A 16,192-nucleotide genomic window follows, 5' to 3' on the forward strand; every position below is an offset into this window, starting at 1 on the left:
TTAACTTAAATTGCCAGTTACTAGCTATTATACTTTTGCTGTTTCATTTGGCAAGACAAGATATTATGTTTCCAACCAGGCCTAGCTACAACCTAGATACATAGCCTATCATTTGTTACTCGAAAAATCTAGCTTCGAGCTTGTTCACCGACTATAGCTTCACATTCGAAAGTGATGCTATCGGTGAGCAAATTCAAAGCTAGACGTCTCGAGAAAATAATTCTGTTGTCTTATTTTAAAACAAAACACAAGAGACCTTGCTATTGTCATAAAATGATTTCCATCGTAGTTTATCTATTAACTCATCAGTTGGAATACACATTGCCCACGAAGGCCAAAATTATATGTACAATTGATTACTCCAATCAAATAATTCCCCATTATGACTATTCTTCACAGATACTGTCACCATTAATGCATTTGTGCAGGCCTCTGGAAAATGTTAAATGAAAGTCAAATTGTTTGTTCGATCTATTCGATCATGTCGATTTTGGATGCTATATCCTCCCTTTTACAACTGATTGTTGATGGTCTATTAATGTCGTATTCTGTTATTGTGATTATATAACAACTTATTTGACATAGTAGCCCAATCATATTTGCTTTGCATTACATGTATAATATTGTGTGTAAAGATAATTATAAAAAAGTAAATTGATGATGAAAACTTCTCATTGAAGATACAAATGTCTAAAATTTGTAATATGCGTTGTAACCATGCAACCAATTTTGGGACATAATACAAGTTAAGGTTATACGACGTATTGTATCGATTTTTCTTCTTATCAAAACGTTTTCTAGTATCTAGAAAAATTGTAAACAGCATTTGCAGAGCTACATTTTGCAGAAAATCCCATTGATTTTGGACAACCAGTTCAAAAGATATGAGCAGTTAAAGAGTTTCCAAAACAATTGGAAACAAACGGAAATACTTCCTCAAAATCAATTTTCCGACTTCCGACTGATTTTGCTTGATCACATATTAGCTTCACATACGCAAGTGAAGCAAAGCTAAAACTCTCGAGAAAATAATTTTGCCAGTTGACTTATTTTAACAAAAAACAAAACACAAAGGCACGCTATTGTCATGATTTCCATCGTAGTTTATCTATTTACTCATCAGTTGGCCCATACATTATATATATTATATGCAATTGATTATTTCTATCAAATAATTCACCATCATGTCTATATTCCTAACAAATGTGTCACATTTAATGCTTTTGTGTAGGTCTCTGGAAAGTAGTAAATGAAAGTCAAATTGCTTGTTTGAACTATTCAATTGGTATCTTATCAGCTTGTTTGATATGACCCGAACATTATTGCTTTTTGAATTACAGTCATGTATAATAATGTGTCCAAATATAATTATAAAAAAGAGTAAATTGATAATGCAAACTTCTCATTGAAGAAACAAATTTCCAAATATAATTATAAAAAAGAGTAAATTGATAATGCAAACTTTTCATTGAAGAAACAAATTTCTAAAATTTATAATATGCATATCCATGCATCCAATTTTGGAACATGTAAGCACTTTTGCCACAATCAAACTTGATACAACTTAATGTTTACTGGTATTCGTCGTGATTACCGCAGAATGCCGAATAACTGTTTAATATAAACCGTCCCATCCCTATAACAGCATGAAGTGTCTTATGTAAGTCGCCGAGCGTGAGTAGCGACGAATACAATGGTGGCTTTCCTATATATTTATTCTTAATCACGCCAATGAAGAAAACAATTAACATTTAATTAGTCTAAATCACGTTCTACGGCACACGCCATAAATGTCGCTGGTTTGTAGACGATTCCAAGTTCTCCTTCCATGGACGGTTTCGAAGATCCATCAGGTGTTACAAATGTGAATTGATGCACAAGATGCGTAAAGAATATGAACACCATGTCTTGCGCCAAAGCTTCGCCTGGACAACTTCGACGACCAACACTGAATGGAATGACCTCGGGAACCTTATCACGAGTGTTCATGAATCGCTCAGGTCGGAATACGTCTGGATCTTTCCACACTTGAGTATCATGATGTATGGCCCAAATATTAGGCACAACAGTTGCACCCTTAGGCACATTGTAAAGACCAATTGTGGTGTCTTCGCTTACGCTATGTAGAACTGCAAGAGGCACTGGACTTGCCATTCGAAACACCTCTTGAATGACGGCACGAGTGTAAGGAAGATTTACTTTGTCAGAAATTCTTGGAAAGCGATTGCGTCCAACAACAGAATCGAGCTCAGCCTGTAGACGACTTTGAATGTCTGGATTGACAAGCAGATACAATATCCCCCAGTAAATGACAGTTGATGTGGTATCGGCACCTGCAACGAACAGGTTGGTTAGATTACCTCTCATGTTATCGTCAGTAAGAAACGAACGCACATCTGTAATTGAATCGCTTTGTTGTTCTTGCTCATGAAGGTACGCATCTACAAAGTCATCAATGTGCTCAGAATTTAAGTTCCCACGATGTTCCTCTACAAAGCCGGTTATAAAGTCTCGTATTGGCCCCTCAGTAGCATTCATCTCACGTTTCGCTTCGGATGGAAGTAAAGCTAAAATAGGCAGAAGGTGCTCTAATCCTCCTGCACCTAAAGCGTCGTTAAAACGGTTCGCTAAATGCATCAGGTTTTTAAATCGGTCGTCATTGTAATCGTAGCGATGACCAAATACTACGGAACATATTACGTTTGCAGTTGCGTTGTTTAGAAAAGCATGCAGATCAGAACTTTCACCTCGCAACTTAACAATCTCTTGTCGAAGGAGTTCACTTTCAATAGCAACTTTTTCCTCGAAGGATTGTTTTCCGACTCCAAAATGACGAAATGTTGTCATTGCAAAGCGACGGTAGTGATGGTAGTGTTCATTAGTAATGAAGTTTACGCCAGAGAATTTTATTACTACGTTGTTGAAGTTCCGATCGTTGATTTTTGGATTGCTCAGTGCCTCTTTAAGAAGCTGATGATCAGAAATAACAATCATATAACTTCCAAACGTATTCAAAGTACAGATCTTTCCATATTTGTTCCCGAAATATGTCAGTATTTTATGGAGACCTAACCCAGACATGTAGGATTGCCATGCAAAAGTTGGGAAGCTTCCAACAAATGGCCAGTTGACTGGCCCAGGAGGCAAGTTTCTCGGGGTATTAATCCACCAGAAAAGAAGAAGAAATGCAACCGCAGATAACAGCAGAGAACGGGTATCGAGAAAAACCTCGAAAGCAGAACTGAGATTAACAACCATATTGATATACATGTGTAGCAAACAACAACAAGTTTCTGTCAACAGTTAATAGAGGTTATTACATGTTTTATTGGGAGTCCAAAGCTTAGGTCAAATCAATTGACTCGTACTTACGTCACCCTTGCTTAAATAAGATAACAAGTAAGCTATTTAAAGACCAAAGGAAAACTTACGTTTTTCTGCTGACAGTTTCGCCAGAAACCTTCCAGTCTTTCTCAAAGCGTTGATGATGTTATTGACCCATCTGCTTGGACTGGGAATCTTGACCCGAAGGATGTTACCGGAAGTACTCCTTCGGTGGTCTTGAGTAGATGATCGAAGATGTGGCTTAAGCGATTACTGACCACGTGTCAAGGGCAAACTATTTAATAGACTGAGACAGCTCATTAATCCTTGATTAGGGAAGAAAACTGTAGTGCAAGATGGGTCAAGCAATCAGTATGGATTCGGAAAAAGAGGTGACAACAGCATGAACAGACACGAGGGAACATCTTACTAAGGCACATTTTCGATCCTCTGTTCAACACTAACGTTGGAGACTAGGAGTACTTCCGGTAAAACAATAACATCCGGGCAAGATTCCCGCTCCAAGCAGATGAATCAATAACATCATCAACGTCTTGAGAAAGCCAGAAGGTTTCTAGCGAAACTGACAGCAGAAGAACGCAAGTTTTTCGTTTGGTCTTGACAAAGGACTTTAAATAGCTGATCAATCAACTTGTTGGACCTCTTCAGTCAAACATAACAAGTTGTTTAAGGGGTGGGGTATGAACCTTTGGACAGTATTTATTGTGGGACATTAGAGCACATCAGAAATATCGAATTGCATTCTGAATACGAAGAATGTCCTTCTCATATCAAATAATTTTGATTTTTGAAATTCGCAATGTAATACACATTTTATGGCAAATGATTAAAATTGATATTTTTGATATTTAACAGTACTCGAAGTAAACTTTATAAATCTGATAATATGTACTTAAAGTGTATGTAGGTGGGATGAAAAGCCGACGATCAATTGAAAATTTTGACCTTTCGTATTGAAGATATGGATTTTTTCCCAAAACACACAAAAAAATTGGTCTTTTGTGAAAAAAATCCATATCTTCAATATGAAAGGTCAAAATTTTCAATGATCCTCGGCTTTTCCTCCCAGCTACATACACTTTAAGAATATATCATTAGATTTATAAAATTTACGTCGAGGACTGTTATATATCAAAAATGTGGAAAATATCAAATTTTAATAATTTGTCATAAAATTTGTATTATAACGTGAATTTCAAAAAATGAAAATTATTTGATATCAGAAAGACATTCTTCGCATTCAGAATGCAATTCGATATGTCTGATGTGCTCTCAGGTCCCCCCCCCCCCCAAAAAAAACTGTCGAAACGCTCAAAACGCTCATTCCAGATCCCTTAAGCCTGTTTTTATGTTGTTTACACAGGGTTGTTTAAGCTCCATTTTAAACAACTTTATAAACAGCGTTTTTGCAGTGTATATTTTAATCTACCCAATCCATGGACCCTCCGATGAATCCATAGTTTGCCTTCTACTTCCCAGTAATCATGGAAAGTACTCATTTACTGATCCTGGGTCAGGCGGGTTTCCCATCTCACTTCCGTACTCTCACTGCCTTACCATATGTGTATGTAAAGCGACTACTTCATGACTTGGCCAGATTGCCACGACTGGTCAATCAATACACCTCTCAGCTGCGCGGCGATATTTGAAGAGGCTTTTCTGTGGAGTTAATATTTTAACACAAAAAACACACAAGAGATCTTGCTATTGTCATAATGATATCCACCTTAGTTTATCAACGAACTCATCAGTTGGCCCATACATTACCCACGAAGGCCGAAATTATATGTACAATTGATTACTCCAATCAAATAATTCACCATCATGACTATTCTTCACAGATACTGTCACCATTAATGCATTTGTGCAGGCCTCAGGAAAATGTTAAATGAAAGTCAAACTGTTTGTTCGATCTATTCGATGCTATAGCCTGCCTTTTACAACTGATTGTTAATGGTCTATTAATGTCGTATTCTGTTATTGTGATTATATAACAACTTATTTGACATAGTAGCCCAATCATATTTGCTTTGCATTACATGTATAATATTGTGTGTAAAGATAATTATAAAAAAGTAAATTGATGATGAAAATTTCTCATTGAAGACACAAATGTCTAGAATTTGTAATATGCGTTGTAACCATGCAACCAATTTTGGGACATAATCTAACTTGATACAACTTAAGGCTATACGACGTATTGTATCGATTTTCATTATTTATATCAATGTATTATTGAAAAATAACACTTTGATGTTTTGCAAAAGTTCATATACTTTGAAAACGTGCTTGATTTATTGTTATTAATGAGTTATGTACGTTTTACAAAAGTGTTGTTGTTTCAGCCCCCTTTACAACATAACTCAAGAATCACAGGAGGCCCCTATATCTGTGATATTTGAATTCTTCTGACACGGGCGGTTTATAATTTTCTCCTTTTCAACAGTATGCTGTCATTGCTGTGATCACAATGAATAAGCCAAATCAGAATTGGAAGTTTGTAATGCATTGTGGGACAGTTTGTGCAGTTTTGGGACACTTTGCCCTCTGACCTATCAGGAAAATTCAGAAAAATTGGTTTTTTGTGCATACAAAATATAATTTAAAGGCTTATTATGATTTATGATGAATGTTGATGACACACACCGACATCGCCTGGCTAATAATTATTTGGTGCAGCAGAGACATTTAAATGAATACACGGGATCGATACACGTGAATTGCTATGCACGATTTTGATATCAGACGAAAATCTTCGGATACTGGGTTAGAAAATGATGAATATCTCCCGTAAATGAATTTTTCTCAAGAAACCAGATGTGGTCTCATACACTTGAAAATACGTGTTGAACAGATATGATAGTCGTTAGCGTGCGCTTTGAAAATTGGCCGTGCGCTTTGAACTCAAAATTTGACCAAAACTCTAATTTTATATTGCGTTGGTCCTGTATAGACTACAGCGCGCAGCAGGCTATAGCGGCACTCACTCAAGTGGAGACAGTATAAACCCGGGGGGCACTCCAACTTTGGAGGTGACGCGTATGTAGGGCTGTTAAGACCCCCTTTTTCAGCATCGCTGTCACCCAAAGACCCCATATTTTTTACGAACACATGCTTTGTTACCCAAAGACGCCCTCTTTTTCCAGATTATCTGTCTCCCTAATAGCCTTACCATTTCAATTTGAACAGCAACTTTCATTTACTACTGATTTTGTTACTTATTTTGAAAAAACAATGAAATTTGAAGCCATTTCGAACTAGAAATTCGATTTTCGAGGTTTTTGTGACGCTGTTTCGGCTCTCACCCAAAAATTTCAATTAAAAAAAAGTCATGTTCTCACCCAATGACCCCATATTTTTTACATTTTGCTCTCACCGAATGCCAAAAATCATGCTCTCACCCAATGACCCCATATTTTTTACATTTTGCTCTCACCGAATGCCCCTTAGTGCGAAAGTGCGGGAGTATAAACCATTGACCGCAATGTCGTATACAAGCTTGCTCACACAGCGAGAAATCAATTACCCCGTCTATTGTCAGTAGCCTTAGTCAGGTCACTTCGCTAATTATGCATCTCATAAGGTCCGAATAAAATAATCATGGGTGGCTGTGGATTCAACCTACCATGGCAATTTCTACCATGAAGATATCGGGGCGATGTCACTGTGTGACATACACCGACTTGAACAATGGTTTAATTTTCTCTATCTACGAACATTTAACAGTTGGTGTCTTGATTTTCCATTTATAGATGGCAACATTATTGAAGAACATGAATATATGAGTACGACATTACATAAATTGTGTCCTTAGTCAAGACATGTGTATTTATTTTCTATTTGCTGCTATTTTGAAAACATTATAATTGCTTAAATTTCTTATCCAAACGTTCTTATAGGATTGTAAACAGCATTTGCAGAGCTACATTTTGCAAAAATCCCATTGATTTTGGACAACCAGTTCAAAAGATATGAGCAGTTAAAGAGTTTCCAAAACAATGGGAAACAAAAGGAAATACTTCCTCAAAATAAATTTTCCGACTTCCGACTGATTTTGCTTGATGACATTAGCTTCACATACGCAAGTGAAGCAAAGCTAAAACTCTCGACAAAAAAATTTGCCAGTTGACTTATTTTAACACAAAACAAAACACAAAGGCACGCTATTGTCATGATTTCCATCGTAGTTTATCTATTTACTCATCAGTTGGCCCATACATTACCCACGAAGGCCGAAATTATATATGCATTTGATTATTTCTATCAAATAATTCACCATCATGTCTATATTCCAAATGTGTCACATTTAATGCTTTTGTGCAGGTCTCTGGAAAGTAGTAAATGAAAGTCAAATTGCTTGTTTGAACTATTCAATTTCGGATACTACGAGCGTATATTGTTAATGTCATATTCTGTTACTGGTATTTTATCAGCTTTGATAAGACCCGAACATTATTGCTTTTTGAATTACAGTCATGTATAATAATGTGTCCAAATATAATTATAAAAAAGAGTAAATTGATAATGCAAACTTCTCATTGAAGAAACAAATTTCTAAAATTTGTAATATGCATTGTAACCATGCATCCAATTTTGGAACATGTAAGCACTTTTGCCATAATCAAACTTGATACAAGTTAATGTTTTACTGGTATTCGTCGTGATTACCGCATAATGCCGAATAACTGTTTACTATAAACCGTCCCATCCCTATAACAACATGAAGTGTCTTACGTAAGTCGCCGAGCGCGAGTAGCGACGAATACAATGATGGCTTTCCTGTATATTTATTCTTAATCACGCCAATGAAGAAAACAATTAACATTTTCTTAGTCTAAATCACGTTCTACGGCACGCGCCATAAATATTGCTGGTTTGTAGACGATTCCAAGTTCTCCTTCATGGACGGTTTCGAAGATCCTTCAGGTATTACAAATGTGAATTGGTGCACAAGATGCGTAAAGAATATGAACACCATGGCCTGGCCAAAGCTTCACCTGGACAACTTCGACGACCAACACTGAATGGAATGACCTCGGGAACCTTATCACGAGTGTTCATGAATCGCTCAGGTCGGAATTCGTCTGGGTCCTTCCACACTTGAGGATCATGATGTATGGCCCAAATATTAGGCACAACGATTGCACCCTTTGGCACATTGTAAGGACCAATTGTGGTGTCTTCGTTTACCATATGTAGAAGTGCAAGGGGCACTGGACTTGCGATTCGAAACACCTCTTGAATGACGGCACGAGTGTCAGAAATTCTTGGAAAGCGATTGCGTCCAACAACAGAGTCGAGCTCAGCCTGTAGGCGACTTTGAATGTCTGGATTGACAAGCAGATACAATATCCCCCAGTAAATGACAGTTGATGTGGTATCGGCACCTGCAACGAACAGGTTGGTTAGATTACCTCTCATGTTATCGTCAGTAAGAAACGAACGCAAATCAGTAATTGAATCGCTTTGTTGTTCTTGCTCATGAAGGTACGCATCTACAAAGTCATCGATGTGCTCAGAATTGAAGTTCCCACGATGTTCCTCTACAATGCCGATTATAAAGTGTCGTATTGGCCCCTCAGTAGCATTCATCTCACGTTTCGCTTCGGATGGAAGTAAAGCTAAAATAGGCAGAAGGTGCTGTAATCCTCCTGCACCTAAAGCGTCGTTAAAACGGTTCGCTAAATGCATCAGGTTTTTAAATCTGTCGTCATTGTAATCGTGGTGATGACCAAATACTACGGAACATATTACGTTTGCAGTTGCGTTGTTTAGAAAAGCATGCAGATCAGAACTTTCACCTCGCAACTTAACAATGTCTTGTCGAAGGAGTTCACTTTCAATAGCAACTTTTTCCTCGAAGGATTGTTTTCCGACTCAAAAATACTAGACCAATACTAGACCAATTGCCTGTCTCAGTATCAAAACAACATTGACTGGTGGGTGCGGGAGGGGGTGGGTGGTTGAGAATTTCATACTAAATTAAATTCCTCATCACTGCCATCATCGTCACCATCACGACTCTAATAATCATCTGACATCATTTGTATTATCCATCATCATCATCATCATCATCATCATCATCATCAACAACAACCAACAACAACAACAACAACAACATCATCACCATCTAAACCATCATCATCATCTAAACCATCATCATCATCACCATCATCATCACCATCATCATCATCATCATCGTCGTCATCATCATTTACACTATAGCCACACATTTAGAAATCTTACATTAACTGCAAGTCATCAGAAAAACAAAATATTTTAAACAAATTATTGTTTTATTACTGTGTGCACAGTTTGCAACAACAACATCAACTGCTAGATTATGCTCAAATGAAAAATAAAATAGACTTTCAAAAATCTATAATGAAAAAATATTTTGTTTTGAATAGTTTTACCAAATTTTTAAAATTCAGTGTTTCTAGACTTTAAATGCAAATTACGCCAAATGTTAAGTTTCGGCTTTTTGACCCTTGCGCGTAGTTTTTGAAATACTTCTAGTCATCAGATCTTGTTAAAAATTTGGCACAGTAATTCACAATAATTCATTCCAACAAACAATGAAGAGATTTTTTTGAAAAATTATTCAGGTCGTTAAATATGGATAATTTTCTTCACATTTTGGCGGGAAAACATCAAATTTCAAAATTAACGAGCTCGTTAAGGTAATGATTTGATTTGATTTGAGTTTATTAAGCATATCATCGTAAGAGTCAAATAACATATTGCACAGAACATATATACAAAAACATAATTATTATAAAATACAAATTAAAACATAAAAATTGACACGATAATATGCCAAGGATATCCCTTAAAGTCAGCGACTTATTTCCAAAGGTGTCCTTATAACTAACAATGAAAAAATATATATATTACAACTATTTAAAACATGAAACACCTAAATTACAATATTTAAAACTATATAACCATGTGGTCTAAGAGGATAATTTTAGCATCTTTTTAAACCTTGATTTTATATTGCACAATTTGACATTTTCAGGAAGTTTGTTCCAATCATGGATTGCATTGTAAAAAAAGGAAGCAGAATCTGCTGTTTTGATTTTTGGAACTTGGAAGTTAAAATTGCTACCCCTAGTGTTATAACGATGAAGATGAGATAATTTGACAAAGTTTTCTTTCATATAGCTTGGGCAAACATCATGAAAAATATTAAAAACATGGTTCAAACGGAGCTGCTCAGCCCTTGTCCTGATATTTGAAATGCCTAAATCCTGAAAGTCAGCTTTATTAATATGATACATGTGATCTTTGCCCAGAATAAATCTGATAACTTTGTTCTGAGCTCGCTGCAATCTGATCGAATGATATTTAGAAATGGCACAATACCAGGAGGAAATAGAATAATCAAACAGGCACAAAACAAGAGCTGAGCAGACCATTTTCTTCACTTTTTGATTAAAAAAATTTGCTTGTCTGTAGAGGAATTTCAAACGAGAATTAACTTGTTTCACAATTTTGGTTGCAATTTCCTCACCATCAAGAAACTGATTAAGTTCTAGACCAAGATAAACAACAGTATGCTTAGACTTAATTATTTGACCATTGTTAAGAATGATAGAAAAATCAGAAACATTATTGACCTTACGCTTCGATCCAAAGAGAATCAGTTCAGTTTTGCCTGTGTGCAGAGAGAGATTATTTTCTATAAGCCATTTATTGCAGCTCTCCAAGTTATCACGAAGAACATGACTGACTCTCTCTGGATCTTTGTCGGAATATATCAAAGCACTATCATCAGCATACTGCAACATAATACAATTAATAGAAGTGGACATGTCATTAACATAGCATAGGAATAAAAGAGGACCTAAAATACTGCCTTGGGGAACTCCGCATGTTATGACAAGAGGATCAGACTCAACCCCATCAATTTGAACAATTTGTTTACGATCACAAAGATATGATTCAAACCAGGCTGTGGACTTAACACCCATGGCAGACAGTTTGTTACACAAGATGTTATGGTCAACACTGTCAAATGCCTTCTGGATATCTAATAAAACCATCCCAGTATAGAAGCCAGCAGCAGTTTTCTTTCTGATATGATCTTGAAGGTGAATGAGGCAAGTGTCAGTTGAGTAATTAGCAACACTTTTCTTGCAAAATCTCTTCATTGTTTGTTAGACTGATTTAGTCTGAATAACTGTGCCAAACTTCATGGAAATTGGACTTCAGGAAGTTAGGGGAAAATTGCGCGCAAGCGTAATCAATCAATCAATCAATCAATCTTTATTTTTCATCAATCTCATACAAACATTATATCAATATTATATACAATTATTGTGGATTAACAAGATTTGATGAAGGTAGGTACATCACAAAGCCGAGGCCTGATAACGATGTACCACCTTTTAGCTAACAAATAATTATAATTTAATCAAAACAACGAATATACACATAAACATAAAAATAAAATAAAACGGTTTACGAACCCATCTTAATTGAACATAATACAATTTTAAGCAAACAAATATTTTAGCAGTAGTATAGTATCAAGTAGTACAGTGAATAACATAATATGAATTATAAGAGGCATTATTTGTTTTCTTTTAGATACCTTAACATACTATTTTTGAATTCATTTACCAGTTTAGCTTCTTTAATTTCATTTGGCAAACTATTCCATAGCCTAGGACCAAGTGTTTAAACATCAGTGACTTTATGGATGTCAGTTCGATAATTCTCTTTTTTTCTGGTATTATAATTGTGAATAGACTTCATGTTTATGAACAAGTTGTCAAATGATCTTGGTAATAGTCCCTTATGATATTTGTACATAAATATACCCAGTTCTTTATTATACAGATGGCATATATTAAGTAAATTGTACTTTTCGAACAATGGTTTGGTGTGGCAAAGATACGAACTATTATTTATAATTAACAATCTCCTTCAACTCTTTATTCATATTGTCACAAAGCCTTTGAATATTATTATCAGAAAGAAAAACAGTTGTGTCATCTGCAAATAATATAAACGATAGAAGTTTGGATGTTCTGCTAATGTCATTCATATATATAATAAATAGTAATGGCCCCAAGATGGAGCCCTGTGGCACCCCACACTTCACACTGGTATAAGATGATTTTGCAGAATTAAAAGATACATATTGTTTAAGGTTTGACAGATAGTTTTCAAACCAGTTATACGGTACACCACGAAAACCATAATGGTACAACTTTTGTAATAAGATGTCATGATCAATAGTATCAAAAGCCTTTGAAAGGTCCATGAAGATACTTGCAGTACACATATTATCATCAATAGCCTTGTTTGTATCTTTAATCAAGTCTAATACAGCCATATACGTAGAATGTTTATGACGAAACCCATATTGCCTATTGTACAGTAATTCTTTGGCATTTAAAAAGTTACTACATCTTTCATGAACAATTCTTTCAAGAATTTTAGAAAAACAAGGCAACACAGATACTGGTCTATAATTACCAAATGATTGTGGGGAGTCTTTCTTATATATAGGTACAACCTTTGCTATTTTCAAAGCATCAGGAACGATTCCTTCTGTTAGTGACTTGTTAAAAATGATTTTCAATGGATATAAAATTTCAGTGGCAACCAATTTTACCACGTCAGACTTTATTAAATCATAACCTGGACTTTTTCTATTACCTAGGTTATTAATAATCTTCAGGATTTCATTTTCGTCGGTCGGTTTGAAAAAACAAGTAGAGTTGCAACTATTAGTTAGATACTCATCAAAATTTGTACCTTGGTGTTTTATAGAGGCAGCTAGTGTAGGTCCAATGCTGGCAAAGAATTCATTGAATTTGTTCGCTACTTTTGATGGATCATTATAAGTTTCATTGTCACTTACAAACTTGTGAGAAGATGTCTTTTTTGGACATCTGAGTACCGAATTCAGAATTTTCCACGTATTTCTCATATTATACCTTTCTTTGTCCAGTTGTGAACTGAAATAATTTTGTTTTGCCCTCCTCAATAAGGAGTTTAACTTGTTACGATACATCTTATATTTATGTACATTCGCATCAGTAGGTTTTTGGATATGTTTTTTGAACAACTTGTTCTTTCTACGAATACATTTTAGTAGAGAATATGTTATCCAAGGTGCCCTAGGCATCCTATTTTTTGTATGAGATTTCTTAACTACCTTTTTTGGTATACATTCATCAAATACCTCTTTAAATTTATCAATAAACATGTTGTATGATACATTGGCATCATGATTATCACACACCTTGTCCCAGTCAACCTTGCTAAGTTTATCTTTAAATGCATCAATGCTTTGTACACTCATATCCCTAATTTCGATGACAACATCATTGGTATTTTTACCATAAACACTTAAGTTTGTTGACACGAATATAGGAAGATGGTCACCTATATCAGTTAGAATAATGCCAGATGTTTGATTTGCATAATTGTTGGTAAAAAAGTTATCAATCAAAGTTGCTGATTTTCTAGTTATCCGAGTCGGTTTAGTTATACTAGGGTATAAAGAATATGATGTTATAACATCTACAAATTCACCAGTTGGTTTATGAACATCATCATTGAGTAGGTTTATATTAAAATCACCCATTATATATAGGAGCTTATTTTCCTGACCTGTTATTTTACATAATACAGCATCAATATATTTATTAAATTCATCAATATTTTGGTCAGGTGGTCTATATACTACACCAACTACAATGTTTTGCGAATTACTTTTTTCAATTTCTATAAACAACGATTCAGTATACTTCAGCTGATTTAGATCATTAATATCATGTCTAACATTATAAGCAATATTCTCATCAACATACATAGATACACCACCGCCTCTCTTGTCATTTCTATTACACAATTCGAGGTTATATCCTCTGAGATGATAGTAATCATGAGGCTTTTCTTTCAGCCAAGTTTCAACCAATCCAATTATTTGAAAGTTGACATCAATTTCTGACAGTAATTCTTTTAATACATCAAAGTTTTTAGTCAGACTTCTTACATTACTACAAAGTAATGACAGATAAATTGCTGTTTTTTATACCGGCTGTTTCTTTTAAGTTGTCTGTGGAAAAATATTGTGTGTTATTATTACAATCATTTACTTCAAATGCATCATTATTATCTAGAGGATTGTATTTCATGTTATCGAAATGAGATTTCATATATTCAGTATCAGCCGACATGTCCTCAAAACACCTATACAATTCAAGTTGGAATTCACGTTCATCAGTAAAATGATTAAAAGGCAGTGTCAAATTTTCATTACAACTGGAGCAATGCCAATATTTTGTATAGTCATTGCTTCTGAATTCCTTTGCAGATAGGTCACTGCAACATTTGTGAACATATTTCTTACATAAATTGCAAATTAACTTTCTATGATTTCTTTTTACAAGATGGGAGCATATAGCACATAAACAAGACATAAATAAATAAAACAAACGAACAAATAAAGTAAAAAAATATAAAGCAATAACCTAGTTATGCTGTAAACACAGCACAGTAATATTTGAAAAATTCAATATGGCCGCCGTTTCCATGGCAACCGTCACGCATGACTGATTTGACCCATTTCAAGCCTTACCTTACACACACAAAAAAAGACAAGGCTTCTCTGCATTATAGTACATGGATTGAATAACGGATAAGCTGCCACTGTGCATTGTGTTGAATGATCTTTCTTTCAAACTTGGAATTGACGCATGCGTTATGTAATCGCTCATTTCTTCGCAATCAGTCAACCGATTCCAGTAAAATTAGCGTATAAGATGCAGAATAAAATGGGCTACACGCTGATTTTAGATTGTAGGATTCTGATGTCTATTTCTCAACTTACGTCCAAATTCATTTGCCCTGTAACTTTTTCTGGGACACCCTGTAGTTTACATAGAATTGCAGAAGACAATTTTAGACAAACTAAAAATATTTTACATCGCAGCTATAGTTTTCTCTACTGTCACTTGGGCTATATGCAGTGTTCATTACACAATGATGCTTTTTCGAATTTGAAGGGATCATGTTTTTCCTAATATACTAGTAGCAGAAAGCAGGCTAGCTAAATACTACTCATGGCAGCTACTCCTATGTTGACAAGTTTTTATTTGTTCCAATCATGTGCGAATTTGTATAGGCCTTAATGGGTGCAGGATTGGAAATCAAAGAAATGAAATTTCAAGGTTAAAATTTCTTTCCTTGCATAAAATATATGGTAACAATAAAGGTAATAATTATAGATCTTTTACATAAAGCTACCTAGACAGAAAATTACAAACCCTGCTAATACGTGTTCAGTGAATGGAACAGTTTTAAAATATATTTTAATTTTCAAAGCAAACATTATTCTAGCCACCTTTTTCCTCCTGTTTGTGCATTACTGCGAGCCCCTAGATGACCTTTGATACCGTGTTTGTTTCTTGGGGTGTAATTAATTAATTAAAATAATTAATTAATTAATTTTACGACTTAATTTGTAAATTCAATACAATTTTAATTAATTAAAACTAATTAAATTAATGAGGAGTTTGTTTATTTACGTCTTGTTGGGTGTTTTTTGTTTCTGCATTACACCATTACATCATGTACAATAGAGGAATCCCCCTCAAAAGTACTTGATACACAAAAACATCTTGGTTTTAATGAATTAGAAATATAGTCATGAAAATGTACAATTGTGATTTTTTTAATGAAAAGTTTCAATGCTTTGATAAGTTTTGACAAATGTCCTTTACCTCAAAATCAGACCGGTCGACATGTTCGGGTTCCGTAGTTTGCAGGAATTTGTAACATTTTACAGGAGGGCGAGAGTGATTGGCTTGTTTGAAATCACAAA

The 16,192-nt window shown here is 34.9% G+C and overlaps 1 protein-coding gene across 1 annotated transcript; it reads right to left on the reverse strand.

Annotated features, from left to right (window-relative positions):
* Nucleotides 1–1,755: 1,755 nt before the first annotated feature.
* LOC140154612 (cytochrome P450 2J4-like) lies at nt 1,756–3,081 on the reverse strand. The gene has a single exon (XM_072177180.1). It carries the CDS (start codon nt 3,079–3,081, stop codon nt 1,756–1,758), a length of 1,326 nt encoding a protein of 441 aa, XP_072033281.1.
* Nucleotides 3,082–16,192: the final 13,111 nt, after the last annotated feature.

This window comes from Amphiura filiformis, chromosome 6 (assembly GCF_039555335.1).
Source record: "Amphiura filiformis chromosome 6, Afil_fr2py, whole genome shotgun sequence".
Taxonomy (NCBI): Eukaryota; Metazoa; Echinodermata; class Ophiuroidea; order Amphilepidida; family Amphiuridae; genus Amphiura; species Amphiura filiformis.